This window comes from Nycticebus coucang, chromosome 12, assembly GCF_027406575.1.
Source record: "Nycticebus coucang isolate mNycCou1 chromosome 12, mNycCou1.pri, whole genome shotgun sequence".
NCBI lineage: Eukaryota > Metazoa > Chordata > Mammalia > Primates > Lorisidae > Nycticebus > Nycticebus coucang.
The window spans coordinates 32,690,483-32,704,554 of NC_069791.1; the positions used below are offsets into that span (position 1 = coordinate 32,690,483).

A 14,072-nucleotide genomic window follows, 5' to 3' on the forward strand; every position below is an offset into this window, starting at 1 on the left:
AACTAAAAAGCTTCTGCACAGCCAAGAACATAGTAAGTAAAGCAAGCAGACAGCCCTCAGAATGAAAGAAAATATTTGCAGGTTATACCTCCAATAAAGGTCTAATAACCAGAATCCACAGAGAACTCAAACATACTAACAAGAAAAGAACACGTGATCCCATCTCAGGGTGGGCAAGGGACTTGAAGAGAAACTTCTCTAAAGAAGACAGACGCACGATCTACAAACACATGAAAAAAAGCTCATCATCCTTAATCATCAAAGAAATGCAAATCAAAACTACTTTGAGATATCACCTAACCCCTGTAATAGTAGCCCACATAACAAAATCCCAAAACCAGAGATGTTGGCATGGATGTGGAGAAAAGGGCACACTTATACACTGCTGGTGGGAATGCACACTAATACGTTCCTTCTGGAAGGATGTTTGGAGAATACGTAGAGACCTAAAAATAGACCTGCCATTTGATCCTATAATTCCTTTACTAGGTTTATACCCAGAAAACCAAAAATCACAATATAAAAAAGACATCAGTACCAGAATGTTTATTGCAGCCCAATTGATAATTGCTAAGTCATCGAAGAAGCCCAAGTGCCCATCGACCCACGAATGGACTAGCAAATTGTGGTACATGTATACCATGGAATATTATGCAGCCTTAAAGAAAAATGGAGACTTTACCTCTTTCATGCTTACATGGATGGAGCTGGAACATATTCTTCTTAGCAAAGTATCTCAGGAATGGAAGAAAAAGTATCCAATGTACTCAGCCCTACTATGAAGCTAAATTATAGCTTTCGCATGAAGGCTATAACCCAACTGTAGCACAAGACTATGGGGAAAGGGCCAAGGAAGGGGAAGGGAGTGGGGAGGTTAGGGTGGAGGGAGGGTAATGGGTGGGGCCACACCTACCGTGCATCTTAGACTGGGTACAGGCGAAACTTACTAAAGGCAGAATACAAATGTCTGCATACAATAACTAAGAAAATGCCATGAAGGCTATGTTGAATAGTTTGATGAGAATATTTCAGATTGTATATGAAACCAGCACATTGTACCCCTTGATTGCACTAATGTACACAGCTTTGATTTAACAATTAAAAAGAAAGAAAGAAAGAAAGAAAAGAAACAGCAGGCTAGATTTTGCCAACAGTGATCCATCTTCATGAGAAGGCCATTAGAATGGTAATAGTACAGATGCAAAGGATACGGACTAATCCAAGAAAAATCGCTATGGAATTGACATGACCCAGTGATTGCTGCAATGTAAAAAAAAAAAAAAGATAATAAAGGACTTGAAAGTTACTTCAAGGGTATGAAAAGATGGGGGTATTGGAAAAATGACTATGACAGAAATTATTGAACAAATAAACTTCCTGGACCCTGCATCAGCTCTCCTGAATCTCCGATATATAAAACTCTCTCAGTAAATTCTGACATACCCAGTCAATGGGCCAGCATTGGGAATCACTATCTTAGAGACCACAAAAATGAGGGAGACATAGTGTTTGTTTTGAAGGAATACACAAACTGGTATGGTAAGCCCTGTGCTGTAGCAACTTTCCTGGCCCTACCTTATTCCTGGCTTCTGAATTTTACTCATGATGGTCTTTTTTTCCTCTGAAATGCCTTTTTCTCATCTCTGCTGTAAAGGTATTACCTGTCCTTCCTTCAAGATCCATTCAATTGTGAAAAGAACTGGGACCATGTCCTCTATCTGTCTGCTGCCACCCTTCCAACCCCACATCCTTTACACAAGCAAATACAGGCAGTCTCCATGTTACAAACATCCGACTTACATACAACTTGCATTTACAAAGGGAGGCTATTACAGGTAATAGGTAAATGTACCTGTTCCGACTTACACACAAATTCAACGACGTTCAAACTTAAAGAACCTATCTTGTTTGTAGCCAGCGACTGCCATCAAATCCACCCTCACAACATCTGCTTCACCCACGGTCCCTTTTGCACTCTCAGCTCCACCTCTTTAGCCGGCTCTTTTAACCTGAATAGCCTTTTTTTTTTTTTTTTTTTTTGTAGAGACAGAGTTTCACCTTATGGCCCTCGGTAGAGTGCCGTGGCATCACACAGCTCACAGCAACCTCCAACTCCTGGGCTCAAGAGATTCTCTTGCCTCAGCCTCCCGAGCAGCTGGGACTACAGGCGCCCACCACAACGCCCAGCTATTTTTTGCAGTTCAGCCGGGGCCGGGTTTGAACCCGCCACCCTCGGTATATGGGGCCGGCGCCTTACCGACTGAGCCACAGGCGCCGCCCTAACCTGAATAGCCTTTTAACCAACCTCTTCTGCTCCCTCTGCCCTACTACTTAATTTATTCTTTATGGTTCTGTTCATCTATCGCATTTTTTTCCTTCTCGAGACAGAGTCTCACTTTGTCACCCTCGTTAGAGTGGCATCGCAGCTCGCAGCAACCTCAAATTCTTGGGCTCAAGCAATTCTCGTCTCAGCCCCCCGAGTAGATGGGACTGCAGGCATCCTCCACAATGCCCAGCTATTTTTCAAGACAGGGTCTCACTCTTCTTCAGGCTAGTCTCGAACTTGTGAGCTCAGGCAATCCACCAGCCTCGGCCTCCCAGAGTGCTGGGATTACAGGCATGAGCCACCGTGCCTGTGCTTTCTTTTCTGAGCCATCAGAGGTTAAAATGGGGGAAATCACCAAGGGAGCTAATACTTGATCACTCAGCGCGCTCAGTATTGGGGGAGAAGGACAGTGGTTTGAAGTTGATGTGTTAAACAATGATTCCAGAAGTCTCCGTGAGTCATAGGCTAAAGGTAAATTGTTTTCACTTTTTCTGTGATCCACCAACTTCCACCTAATGACAAGGTTTTCTTAATAAAACAATGTATCGTATTTTTTTGAAAATAAGTTATCCACCATAATACAGAAACAGCCAGAATTTTATTGGGGGAGAAAGTCAGTAGGGTTAATGGCAACTTCTGTAACTTTAGGAGGGTAACAAGTCTTCCACTTGCAAATTCAAGAAAGGCGCAATAATCTCCCGCAGCTCCCACATTGTGCGACGCCCCAGCATTCTAGGGAGCACCCTCTCAAAGATAAACGTGGCATCAAAGAAGAGTGTGTAACATGAAAGGCCAGTGAACACGAGGACGTAGAACATGATGAAAATCCTCAGTGCACATTTCCTACGGGGAAAGAAAACACTTGTGTTGAGAACATTGGTAGGACCCCAGCTCTTCTACTTCAACTTTAGTTGAAGTTTCAGGTAGTCCTAAAACTGGACCTAAGTAATTGAGTTTCTCCTCAGTCTGCATCTGTGAAGGAGAAGCTTGGTGTAGAGCATGCTTAAAGCCAGGCTAGGGGTGGCATAGAAGCCTCTATATCCAGGAAACAATGAAAGCCCTGGAGGTTGTGGGGCTCTTTTTCCTCTGAAATGGCCTTCTCATATTCTAGTAGGTTAGTGCAAGCTTTACCGCACTTGTGAAGTATATGATGCCTATTTTGGGGCAAAGAAAGGCTCAGGCAGTTAGATTCCTCCCCACCCCAGACACAAAATATAATGTGATAAATGGAATTAAGCTAGCTTTGATCCTGGCACCAGACTGTTTGTTTGAGTCAGAGTTGCACTCTGTCACCCTGGGTAGAATGCTGTGGAGTCATCATAGCTCACAGCGACTCTGGGGCTTGAGCAATCCTCTTGTCTCAACCTCAGTAGCTGAGACTACAGGCACCCGCCACTATGCCTGACTAGTTTTTCCATTTTAGTACAGATGGGGTCTTGCTCTTGCTCAGGCTGGTCTCCAACTCCTGAGCTCAAGCAATCCACCCACCTCAGCCTCCTAGAGTGCTAGGATTAAAGGCCTAAGCCATCAAGCCTGAACTTTTTTTTTTTTTAATAAAGTAATATAAGCTTTTTCAAATCCTTGAGGACTCCCTCTTCTGGACTGGTATATTTTATTTACTTGCTTCTAAGTCCTTGCATTATCATTTTCTAATTTTAAATGCAATATATGATTAGGGTAGAAAATCTAGAAAATCTTGAAAAACACAAAGAAGAAAAGAAATGTCACAGATAATCCAATTAACTTAGATAATTACCATCTACAATACATTTCAGAAGAGAAACTCTAGAGCACAGATGAAGTTAGCTATGGATCTATTTTGTGACCTAACTCAGTGGATTCTATAAACTAAGTTTCTTGCCATTTTCCCCAACAGCTACCTCTTGGCAGTTACAGAAATAATTGCTTTTCATTTACATATTTATCAAAGAGCCGATGTTCTGAAGGTACATTTTTCTATTAGGAAAGAACTTAAAGATGTTCTGCCCTCCAGGAGCACTAAATCTAGATTTGTTCTTTTTTTATGAGAAAAGCAACTACCCAGTAACTAGCAAAACATATCTAATAAATAAACACTAGTCTTCTTAAATTAAAAAACTAGTCATGTTTGGAAATACTAAGCTTTAACACTTTCAAAGAAATATATTTTAACATTAAGTTTTAAGTGAAAGACAATTTTCTAAATCACAGATTTGGAAAACAGAGAAATGAGTAAACTATAATCTCAACATCCTAATATAACCAGCTATATTTTTAATCTTTCCTTTCTTCCTTTCATTCATTCTTTCTATTTTGTTTTCAGTTCTGTTTAATTTTATTTTTCCTTTTGTTTAGAATATGGCCTTCCTGGCTTGGTGCCTGTAGCACAGCAGCTAGGGCACCAACCACATACACCGGAGGCAGCGGGTTCAAACCCAGCTCTGGCCTGCCAAACAACAATGACGACTACAATAAAAAAAAAAAATAGCCGGGTGTTTGTGGTGGGCGCCTGTAGTCCCAGCTACTTGGGAGACTGAGGCAAGAAAATCACTTAAGCCCAAGAGTTTGAGGTTGCTGTGAGCTGTGATGCCATGGCACTCTACCAAGGGTGACAGTGAGTCTCTGTCTCAATAAAAAATAAAATAAAATAAAAAAGAATATGGCCTTCCAGTTATTTGTGTCCTATAGTGAATAGTCTAGGTAGGTATAGTTGGATTTATTTCTCAACATTACTAAATTATTTGATTTTTCCTTACAATCAATATGACTTAACTTTTTAAAAATCTTTAGAGTTTCTATATTAAGCAAATGAACATGTACAATATTTATTTGAAATGGTTCAGACATAATTTTCTTTGGAAAAGATTATAGCTACTAAATTAAAATATGTCATACCACCTGTACAGAACCAACAATTTGTGTCATTAATAATTTTATTCATTTTGAATTTATCTTCTGTAAAGAATAAAAACATTTGTTTAACTTTTGAATACTACTTATTTAATTTTCAAACCTTGCCATGCATAAAACCTTTAATCTTTTCCAAAATTTTCACATTATTTGTCAAGGGTACATAGGGATGACCATAAAGGGAACTTAAGGACTAGGGCATCATAGCAAGAAAAGGCCACCTTCCTAAGCTAAAAACAGAAAAATTGGTATGTCGTGAATGAATAAATCATTATTTACCAGACTTCCTCAAAATGTTAGTGTACAAACATGCTTTAATGCAACTACTATGTTTCCAGATCTCTACCCAGAGATGGGGCCCAATTGTAGGCAACCTTAATTAGTATGTAATGGTGTGAGGAAATGATGGCCAGCTCAACTGAATTATAATCCTACCAAAAAATAAAAAATGATAAATGAAAGGTATTTACTATTTACTTCCTTATTTGTTTTTGAGTTATAATTCACATACCATAAGATTTACTTTTTTTTTTTTTTGAGACAGAGTCTCACTATGTTGCCCTTAGTAGAGTGCTGTGGCGTCATAGCTCAGCAGCCTTCAACCCCAGGGCTCAAGTGATCCTCTTGTCTCAGCCTCCCGAATAGCTAGGACTACAGGCACCTACCACAATGTCCAGCTATTTTTTAGAGATAAGGTCTCGCTCTCCTGATCTCTAGCAATCTACTTGTCTTGGCCTCTCAGAACGCTAGGATTACAGGTATGAGCCACCATTCCTAGCCATAAAATTTACTCTTGAAAGTGTATAATTCAGAGGCTCTTAGTTATTTACAAGTTTGTACAACTATCACTACTATGTCTAATTCTAGGAAATATTCGTCACTGCCAAAAGAAACCCCATAACCATGAATGATCACATTTTCCCCAGACCCTAACCCTCAAACCACTAACCTGCTTTCTATCCATATGAATTTTCCTAAAAGTGGAATCGGACACTATATCTCCTTTTGTGTCTGGCTTCTTTCACTCAGCATAATGTTTTAGATCATTCATGTGGTGGTATGTACATGTCTGAGTACTTTGTTCTTTTTTGCAGCTGAATAATAAATACAGTGTCGTGTGATTGTACCGTGTTTTGTTTGTCCATTCATCAGTGAATGGACATTTGGATTGTTTCTGGCTTTTGGCTGTTATGAATAATGTTGCTCTGAACATCCACACACAAGTTTCTGTGTGGACGTATTTCTTCAGTTCTTTTGGTTATATACCGAGGAGTGGCATTGCTGGGTCAACTGATAACTCTGTTTAACATTTTCAGAAACTGCCAGACTGTTTTCCGAAGTGGCTGTACCATAATCCCACCAATGGTATTTAAGGGTTCCAATTTTTCCACATCCTCCTCAATGCTTGTTATTATTTGCCTTTTTTATTATAGTCATCTTAGTAAGTGTAAAGAGGTGCCTCATTGTGACTTTTTGTAATTTTGTAATTTTGACTTGCATTTCCTCAATGACCCAGGATGTTGAGCATCTTTTCATGTGACTGTTGGCCATTTGTGTAAATTCTTTGGAGAAATGTCTGATCTAAATCTTTTACCTGTTTTTTAAACAGAGTTGTTGGTTAGGATACTGAACCCCAATTTTTTGGAGAGCTGAAAACGTTGATTCTGACAAAATTTTCCAGCTTTCTCATTGATTTTATGGAGGAGGAAGCTTTCTGAGGTCTTTACTCCACCATTTTCACGGATGTCACTCCTTGCTTCTTAATTCATTTAACAATGTGTTGCGCTTATGAGCACCATTTACATGTCGTGTCCCCAAAAGAAGAAGACAAGATTCCTGCCTTCGTGTATCCCATAGAGTATCAGGAGAAGACAAATTTGAATGCATTTATGCATGAGCTTTACGATAGGATTATTTGCAAGGTGGAATGTCCACACACCCTTATAACTCAATAACACAAAGACGAATAACCTAATTAAGAAAACAGGCAATGGACTTGACAAAAGAGGGAACTGAAGATCCTACCTGGGTTGGGGGTTAGAGATAAAGAATCAGAAAAAATTTCATAGAGGAGAGTAGTGGCACTCCATAAGATGGAGTGGCATCTCTTAAAGGGATCCAAAGCAGGGGTTCTCAAACTGCGGCCCGCGGGCCACATGAGGTGGTGTGATTGTATTTGTTCCCGTTTTGTTTTTTTACTTCAAAATAAGATATGTGCAGTGTGCATAGAAATTTGTTCATAGTTTTGTTTTTTTTAACTATAGTCCAGCCCTCCAACGGTCTGAGGGACAGTGAACTGGCCCCCTGTTTAAAAAGTTTGAGGACCCCTGATCCAAAGGGTCCAAATTTGCTGGTATATATGTCTCTAGCACTGTACATGAAAGAGGCATCCCATCCACCAAAGGTTTTCAGATTTGCTTCTCAGTTAAGTTCCTTTGGTGGAGGTGGTTGCAACATAGCTTGTAAATACCATTCTTTAAGATTAGATAGGTATAGATATATAGAGATAAATTTGTCTATCTCTATGTCTTTCTAAATAAGTAAATATATTTGCCAAAGTGATAAGAAAGCAACCTATGTCTATATATTTACTGCAATAAATCTATATTAAAAAAATGAGAGCCGGGTGCAGTGACTCACACCTGTAATCTGAACACCTTGGAAGGCTGAGGCAGGAGTTTGGAGACCAGCATGAGCAAGAGCAAGATCCTGTCTCTACTAAAAATAGAAAAACTAACTGGGCATTGTGGTGGGCACCTGTAGTCCCAGCTACTTGGGAGGCTGAGGTAAGAGAATCTATTGAGCCCAAGAATTTGAGGTTGCTGTGAGCTATGATACCATGGCACTCTTACCTAGGGTAAGAGTGAGACTCTGTCTCCAAAGAAAAAAAACTAATAAGAAAAATACTTTGACTCCAGTAAACATACAGACTTGTAAAGAACATAAATATTAAATTGACTAAAAAACCCCCAAATTTTAGTCAACATTGCAAAATGCAATCTTACTATACATTAGAACCTCCATAAAAAACTGTGCAACATAAGGCACTAGGCCTAATGTACTAATAGGTACATGTGGTGCCTGTCTGGTCTATGAAAATTACATCCACTTAAGGGACGTAATTTAAAATAGGAGGTGGTCAATGTAGGGAGGTGGTCAACCGTGGAGGTTGTACTGTAGTTCACATATTTGGGGGGCCCACACGGACCCCCTTCTCAGACTTACCACACAGTAACACAGGGAGGAGAGTTCTGCCCTAGAGCAGGCGGGGGAGCCTGAAGAAGCTGTGACTCTGTTTCTTCAACATCCAACTCCTCAGGACTGTACTCAGAGTCTGTATTCCCTTCTCGCATTTGATATAACCTCAGCTTTCTATTCAGCAGAGCCATGTCCTTGCAAAAGTCCTTGGGAGAAAAAAAGCATCAACTATCTTTAAAAACAACAAAAGAAGATTCTAGCTGTGTCCCAGTTGTTTTTTTTTTTTTTGAGACAGAGCCTCAAGCTGGGTAGGGTACCGTGGCGTCACAGCTCATAGCAACCTCCAACTCCTGGGCTCAAGCGATTCTCCTGCCTCCACCTCCCAAGTAGCTAGGACTACAGGCGCCCGCCACAACACCTGGCTATTTTTTGTTGCAGCCATCATTGTTGTTTGGCGGGCCCGGGCTGGATTCGAACCCGCCAGCTCAGGTGTATGTGGCTGGCGCCTTAGTGGCTTGAGTCACAGGTGCTGAGCCCCCAGTCTTAATATAGATGATGCAGAGTGCTATTCCTGTGGAACGCCTCAGAGGTTCGTGTTAGAAATCATGTGTGAGTCATGCGAGGACCTGAGGAGGTCACTGGCAGGTACACACAAAGGGACTTCCACATTCACACTGTAAGGTAGCCCCATGGTAGAAAATTAAACAAAACCAACATGCTAATCTTTAGCCACAGGGTTGTTTGTGTGGAAAGATATCCTTGCACTGAATTTATCTCTTCAATTCATTCATCTATCAAAACACACTTATGGAGGGACGACTTCCTATCAGGCACTATTCTAGAATACAGTGGTTAACAATAATAGACCAAGAACGTGCAATCTATGACATGTGTATTTATTGGGGCAGGGATGCAAGTAATAAACCTCTAAACACACACATTAGTTATTATAGATTGGCCGAGCGCGGTGGCTCACGCCCGTAATCCTAGCACTCTGGGAGGCTGAGGCAGGTGGACTGCTTGAGCTCAGGAGTTTGAGACCAACCTGAGCAAGAGCAAAACCTCATCTCTAAAAAATAGCTGAGTATTGTGCTAGGTGGCTGTGGCCTGAGCTACTTGGGGTGAGGCAAGAGGATTGCTTGAGCCCAAAGTTTGAGGATGCCATGAGCTATGATGCCACAGCTCTCTACCCAGGGTGACACAGTGAGACTTTGTCTCAAAACAAAACAAAGTAGATATTATAGATTAAGGTATGTGCTAACGAGAAAACAAGGCGACAAAGTAGAGAGTAGTTTGTCGTGGGGACATCTACTCTAGATGGGTGGAATGAGCAGGCACCTCGGGGCAGGTGAAAGGTCAATTCATTCATTCATTGTTTCATTTACCCATTCACATTTACCTTAATGTCTAAAATCATGTGGGAGGAGTTCAGAAATGACATCATTTTTCAGGCTAGGGGAGATTAGGAGAGGTCTGAAAGAAGAGATGAAGTTTCAGCTTAGCCCCAACAAATGGGTGATATGTAGACATGGAGGAGAAGCTCCAGGCAGCAAGATGAAAAGGAGAAGTCCCACAAAGGCCATGAGAGCTTGGGAATATACCAGCACTGTGAGATGCTCTGTTGGCCCAAAGCAGGACACCGAGGGGACTAGATAGAGACTAGGATGTAGTGCATGCACAATTCTAGGGTAAGAATTACCCCTATATTTAGATCACCTGACTTTATCTTTGAACATGTAAGGCTGTGAAATCTTACCTCCATTCTTTCAATGAATTTCTCCTTTAATGCATTAGCTTCATTACAAACACCTACCTAAAAAGAAATCCACAATTCTGGGTAAAATAAAAATTATATTTTTTGGTTTATACAATAAAATCTTACTCCTTTTGGACACTGCTTATAAAGGGGCTCCACTAAAATTTACTTTTACTCAATAAAATCCTTCCTCTTAGAGAAAATTCATAGCGTAATCACAAATTACAAATTGTAAGAGGAATAACCAAAAGATGAACAAGATTATTTTTAGTCCTTTAGACGTATACATTTCCACAATAGCAGCACCTTAGAAACCTTCTCTCTATTCATTACTCTGTTCTTGCTCTTTAAAAATCTTCCACCAGGACACTAGTTGGAGAAACATAGTGTGTTTCTGAGAAAATAAGAAACGATATATTTTAAATATTTAAAATTTCATAAATTATAGATATAGGTCCTTGTTATGTTAGATTGAATATCCATGGTTTAGCAAAAGAGCAGTCCACAGAAAGGTCTGGTTCATCTTTTCTTCCCTTGTCCCCTACAGGTTGTCAGGTAAAGATAACAGAAGGTTTGGGCTGGTTTCTGTCAGTAAGAACAAGACAGGCTGAAAGCAAACCATCACCTTCCAAGACATGAGTGCCAGCTGGACATACGTCACGAGGAAAGAATGCTTTTAAAGGTTTTAAATTAATCATTCCATAATAGACTTGCAGAATACCTTGAAAAGCAGAGCTAGAGCAAGGAAGAACAGTATTCCAGGATTTAAGAAAGATGAGTTGCAGGGATGACATATCTAGAAACTGATTCTTTAAAAAGTATTTAGCAAGCCAAAGACATGGCTTTTTGAGACACAGTTTGTAATGGCAAACACTGATTATAAAATCTCAAATATACAGCAGGATAAATTTAATAAATTTAAACACCAAGCCCTGCATTATATAGTGGGGGAGGGGACAGGGGCAGGTAGGTAAAATGATGTCTACCGGCATAGAAAATTATTGAAGAAAAAAATGCTAAGTGCAAAAGCAAGTTGTAAAACAATATGTATAACAGGATCTCACTAAAACAATAACAATGTGTAAAAATAATTTTTTCAATAAAAAAATTGAAAGAATATATATATACTAAGATATTCATTGTGTTTGTCTTTGAGGGAGAGGGATTGTTTTTCATTTTTTAAATAGTTCCGTAATGTTTTAATCATTAAAATAAGCATGCATTATGTTTGTTAGGAGAAAAAAATACAGATATGTGTGTGAGAACAAGAGTGAGACAGCTTCTTCTATTTTTTTTTTTTTTTTTGCAGTTTTTTGGCCGGGGCCAGGTTTGAACTTGCCACCTCCAGTATATGGGGCTGGCACCCTACTCCTTTGAGCCACAGGTGCCACCCGAGACTGCTTCTTTTCATCTGGAAATATTCATCTTTTGGAGTCACACTTTTCTTGTGTGAAAATGATGGTACAGACTAAATGACAGTAAATTCCCTTCCAGGTCGAAAATTCTGAGTTTATCGTTCATCGAATTTTAGATTCCATTCCCTGAAATTCTCTCTCAATCTGAGATTTCTTGGAAGAACTGTTTTCCTCCTTGGTTATAAAGCCATTTTGTCATTACCTGGTTAAACTTGTTATCCATTTCTCCTAATTGTTTTCTAATTTCTGTGATCTTCTCCTATTAAAGAAAAAGGGAGTATAAAACAAAAGTTGTAATGAATGATGTGCAGAATTGAAACAAAACTACTGGTTTTGAGAAGAAAGCATATTTGTCACTTAAAAAAAAGTTTGGGATTTAATAGAAGCTGGGTTTTTTTCCAGTGTCCAACATTAAATTAAATCAACAAAATAGTATTGGCCACATTCTATGTGAATGGCCATTGAGCTAGGCATCGTGCTGGTTGGATACAAGAAACAGAGGTATTTACCCTCAAGCAGCTTATAGGTGAATTGGGAAATGTATAGTCCACTCCCATTTTTTACCAAGTTTATTCATCACCAACCCTAAATTGTTTAATGATGTAAAGATAATAATGCAGGCCAGTGTGGTGGCTCACATCTGTAGGCCCAGCACTCTGGTAGGCTGGGGCAAGTCCAGCCGGAGCAACAGCAAGACTGTCTCTGCTAAGGAAAAAAAAGAAAGGAAAGGAAAGGAGAGGAGAGAAGAGGAGACAAAAGCAAAGGAAGACGAAGGAGGAGAAGGAGAAGAAGAAGGAAGAAGAAAGAAAAAAGAAGAAAAATTAGCTAGGCATGGTGGTGTGTGCCTGTAGACCCAGCTATTCAGGATGCTGAGGCAGGAAGATCCCTTGAACCAGGGGTTTGAGGTTGCTGTGACACTCTAGCAACAGAGTGAGTCTCTGTCTCAAAAATAAGGATTATAGGGATGGGTCAGTCTCAAAATGAAAGTCTGGCTATTCACATGGAGATTTCAGGAAGCTTTGTGTGAAAGTGGGGGGTCAATATCTGGAAACACTCAAAGTTCACTTGAAAGTCCTTTCTGTAGCTTAAAGTTCTTCTAAATACATTTGTTTTGGCTCAGAGCCTGTAGCTCAGTGGCTAGGGCGCCCCCTTTATACAGTGGAGCTGGCAGGTTCAAGCCTGGTCCCAGCCTGCCAAACAACAATGACAACTACAACCAAAAAATAGCCAGGCATTGTGGCAGGTGCCTGTAGTCCCAGCTACTTCGGAGGCTGAGGCAAGAGAATCGCTTAAGCCCAAGAGTTGGAGGTTGCTGTGAGCTGTGACATCACAGCACTCTACCAAGGGCGACATGGTGAGACTCTCTCTCAAAAACAAAAAACATGTTTCTGTTTTGCTTTTTTATAAAACAGTTTTTACCAATTTTCTTTCCTTCCTTCCCCTTTCATGTCTTTCTTAGTCACTCCATTTCTTCCTGAGGAATAAAGGAGCCAATACATGTGATGTTATTTGTTTTTCTTTTAACTTTCCCATATTTTATTTGCTGTTCCTGTATCTATTTCTAACAATATTCACTTTTCCCTTCACCAAAGTAAATCTACAGCCATCCTTACTAAACTTGCTTTTATAACAATTATATTTAAAGTTTCATATTTTTATATATTACTATATTTGTTTTATGTAACCTTTTCTATCAGCCTGCAGTCTTAATGGAGGGCAGAACTTGTGCCATTTCTTTTGAAGGTATATTTAGAGAGGTACAATTTACATACCATAAAACTCACCATTTACTTACTTCCTACTTAATTATTTTTGTTGAGATAGAATCTCACTTTGTCACCCTTGGTAGAGTGCCATGGTGCCATGGTTGCTCACAGCAACCTCAAACTTTTGGGCTCAAGCAATCCTCTTGCCACCTCCCAAGGAGCTGGAACCACAGGCACCCACCACAACACCCAGCTATTTTTAGAGACAAGGTCTCACTCCTGCTCAGCCTGGTCTCCAACTCGTGAGCTCAAACGATCCACCCGCCTTGGCCTCACACTCACCTTTTGGGTGAATTTTCACAAATGCATACTTATTTACTATCACAAGGAGATATAAATATTCCCATCACCTCCAAAAATTCCTTTCTTTCTCTTTCTTCACTCAACCATAAACTCTTTTTTTTTGAGATAGAGTTTCACTCACTATGTCGCCCTTGGTAGAGTGCCATGGCGTCACTGATCACAGCAACCTCAAACTCTTGAGCTTAAGCGATTCTCTTGCCTCAGCCTCTGAAATAGCTGGAACTACAGGCGTCTGCCACAATGTCTAGCTAGTTTCTTTTTGTTGCAGTTGTGATTGTTGTTTAGCTGGCCCGGGCAGGGTTCAAACCCGCCAACCTCAGTAACCACTGTGCTACAGGCGACAAGCCTCAACCACAAACTCTGGCCTCAGCCTCCTGAATAGCTAGGACTATAGGTACCTGCCCTGACATCCAGCTAAT

At 40.2% G+C, this 14,072-nt stretch overlaps 1 protein-coding gene across 2 annotated transcripts in view; it reads right to left on the reverse strand.

Annotated features, from left to right (window-relative positions):
* Window positions 1-2,927: 2,927 nt before the first annotated feature.
* The window catches only part of SMCO2 (single-pass membrane protein with coiled-coil domains 2), a 28,011-nt gene continuing 16,866 nt past the window's right edge, over window positions 2,928-14,072 (reverse strand). The window contains exons 6-9 of one of the 2 annotated variants that reach the window (XM_053554080.1): window positions 11,787-11,843; window positions 10,170-10,226; window positions 8,441-8,619; window positions 2,928-3,169 (exon numbers count right to left, since the gene is read on the reverse strand). In XM_053554080.1, coding sequence (XP_053410055.1) covers window positions 2,971-3,169; window positions 8,441-8,619; window positions 10,170-10,226; window positions 11,787-11,843 — 492 coding nt within the window. In that variant the 3' untranslated portion in view covers window positions 2,928-2,970. The remainder of the gene's footprint in view (window positions 3,170-8,440; window positions 8,620-10,169; window positions 10,227-11,786; window positions 11,844-14,072) is intronic. The other variant, XM_053554081.1, reaches the window with a different exon arrangement.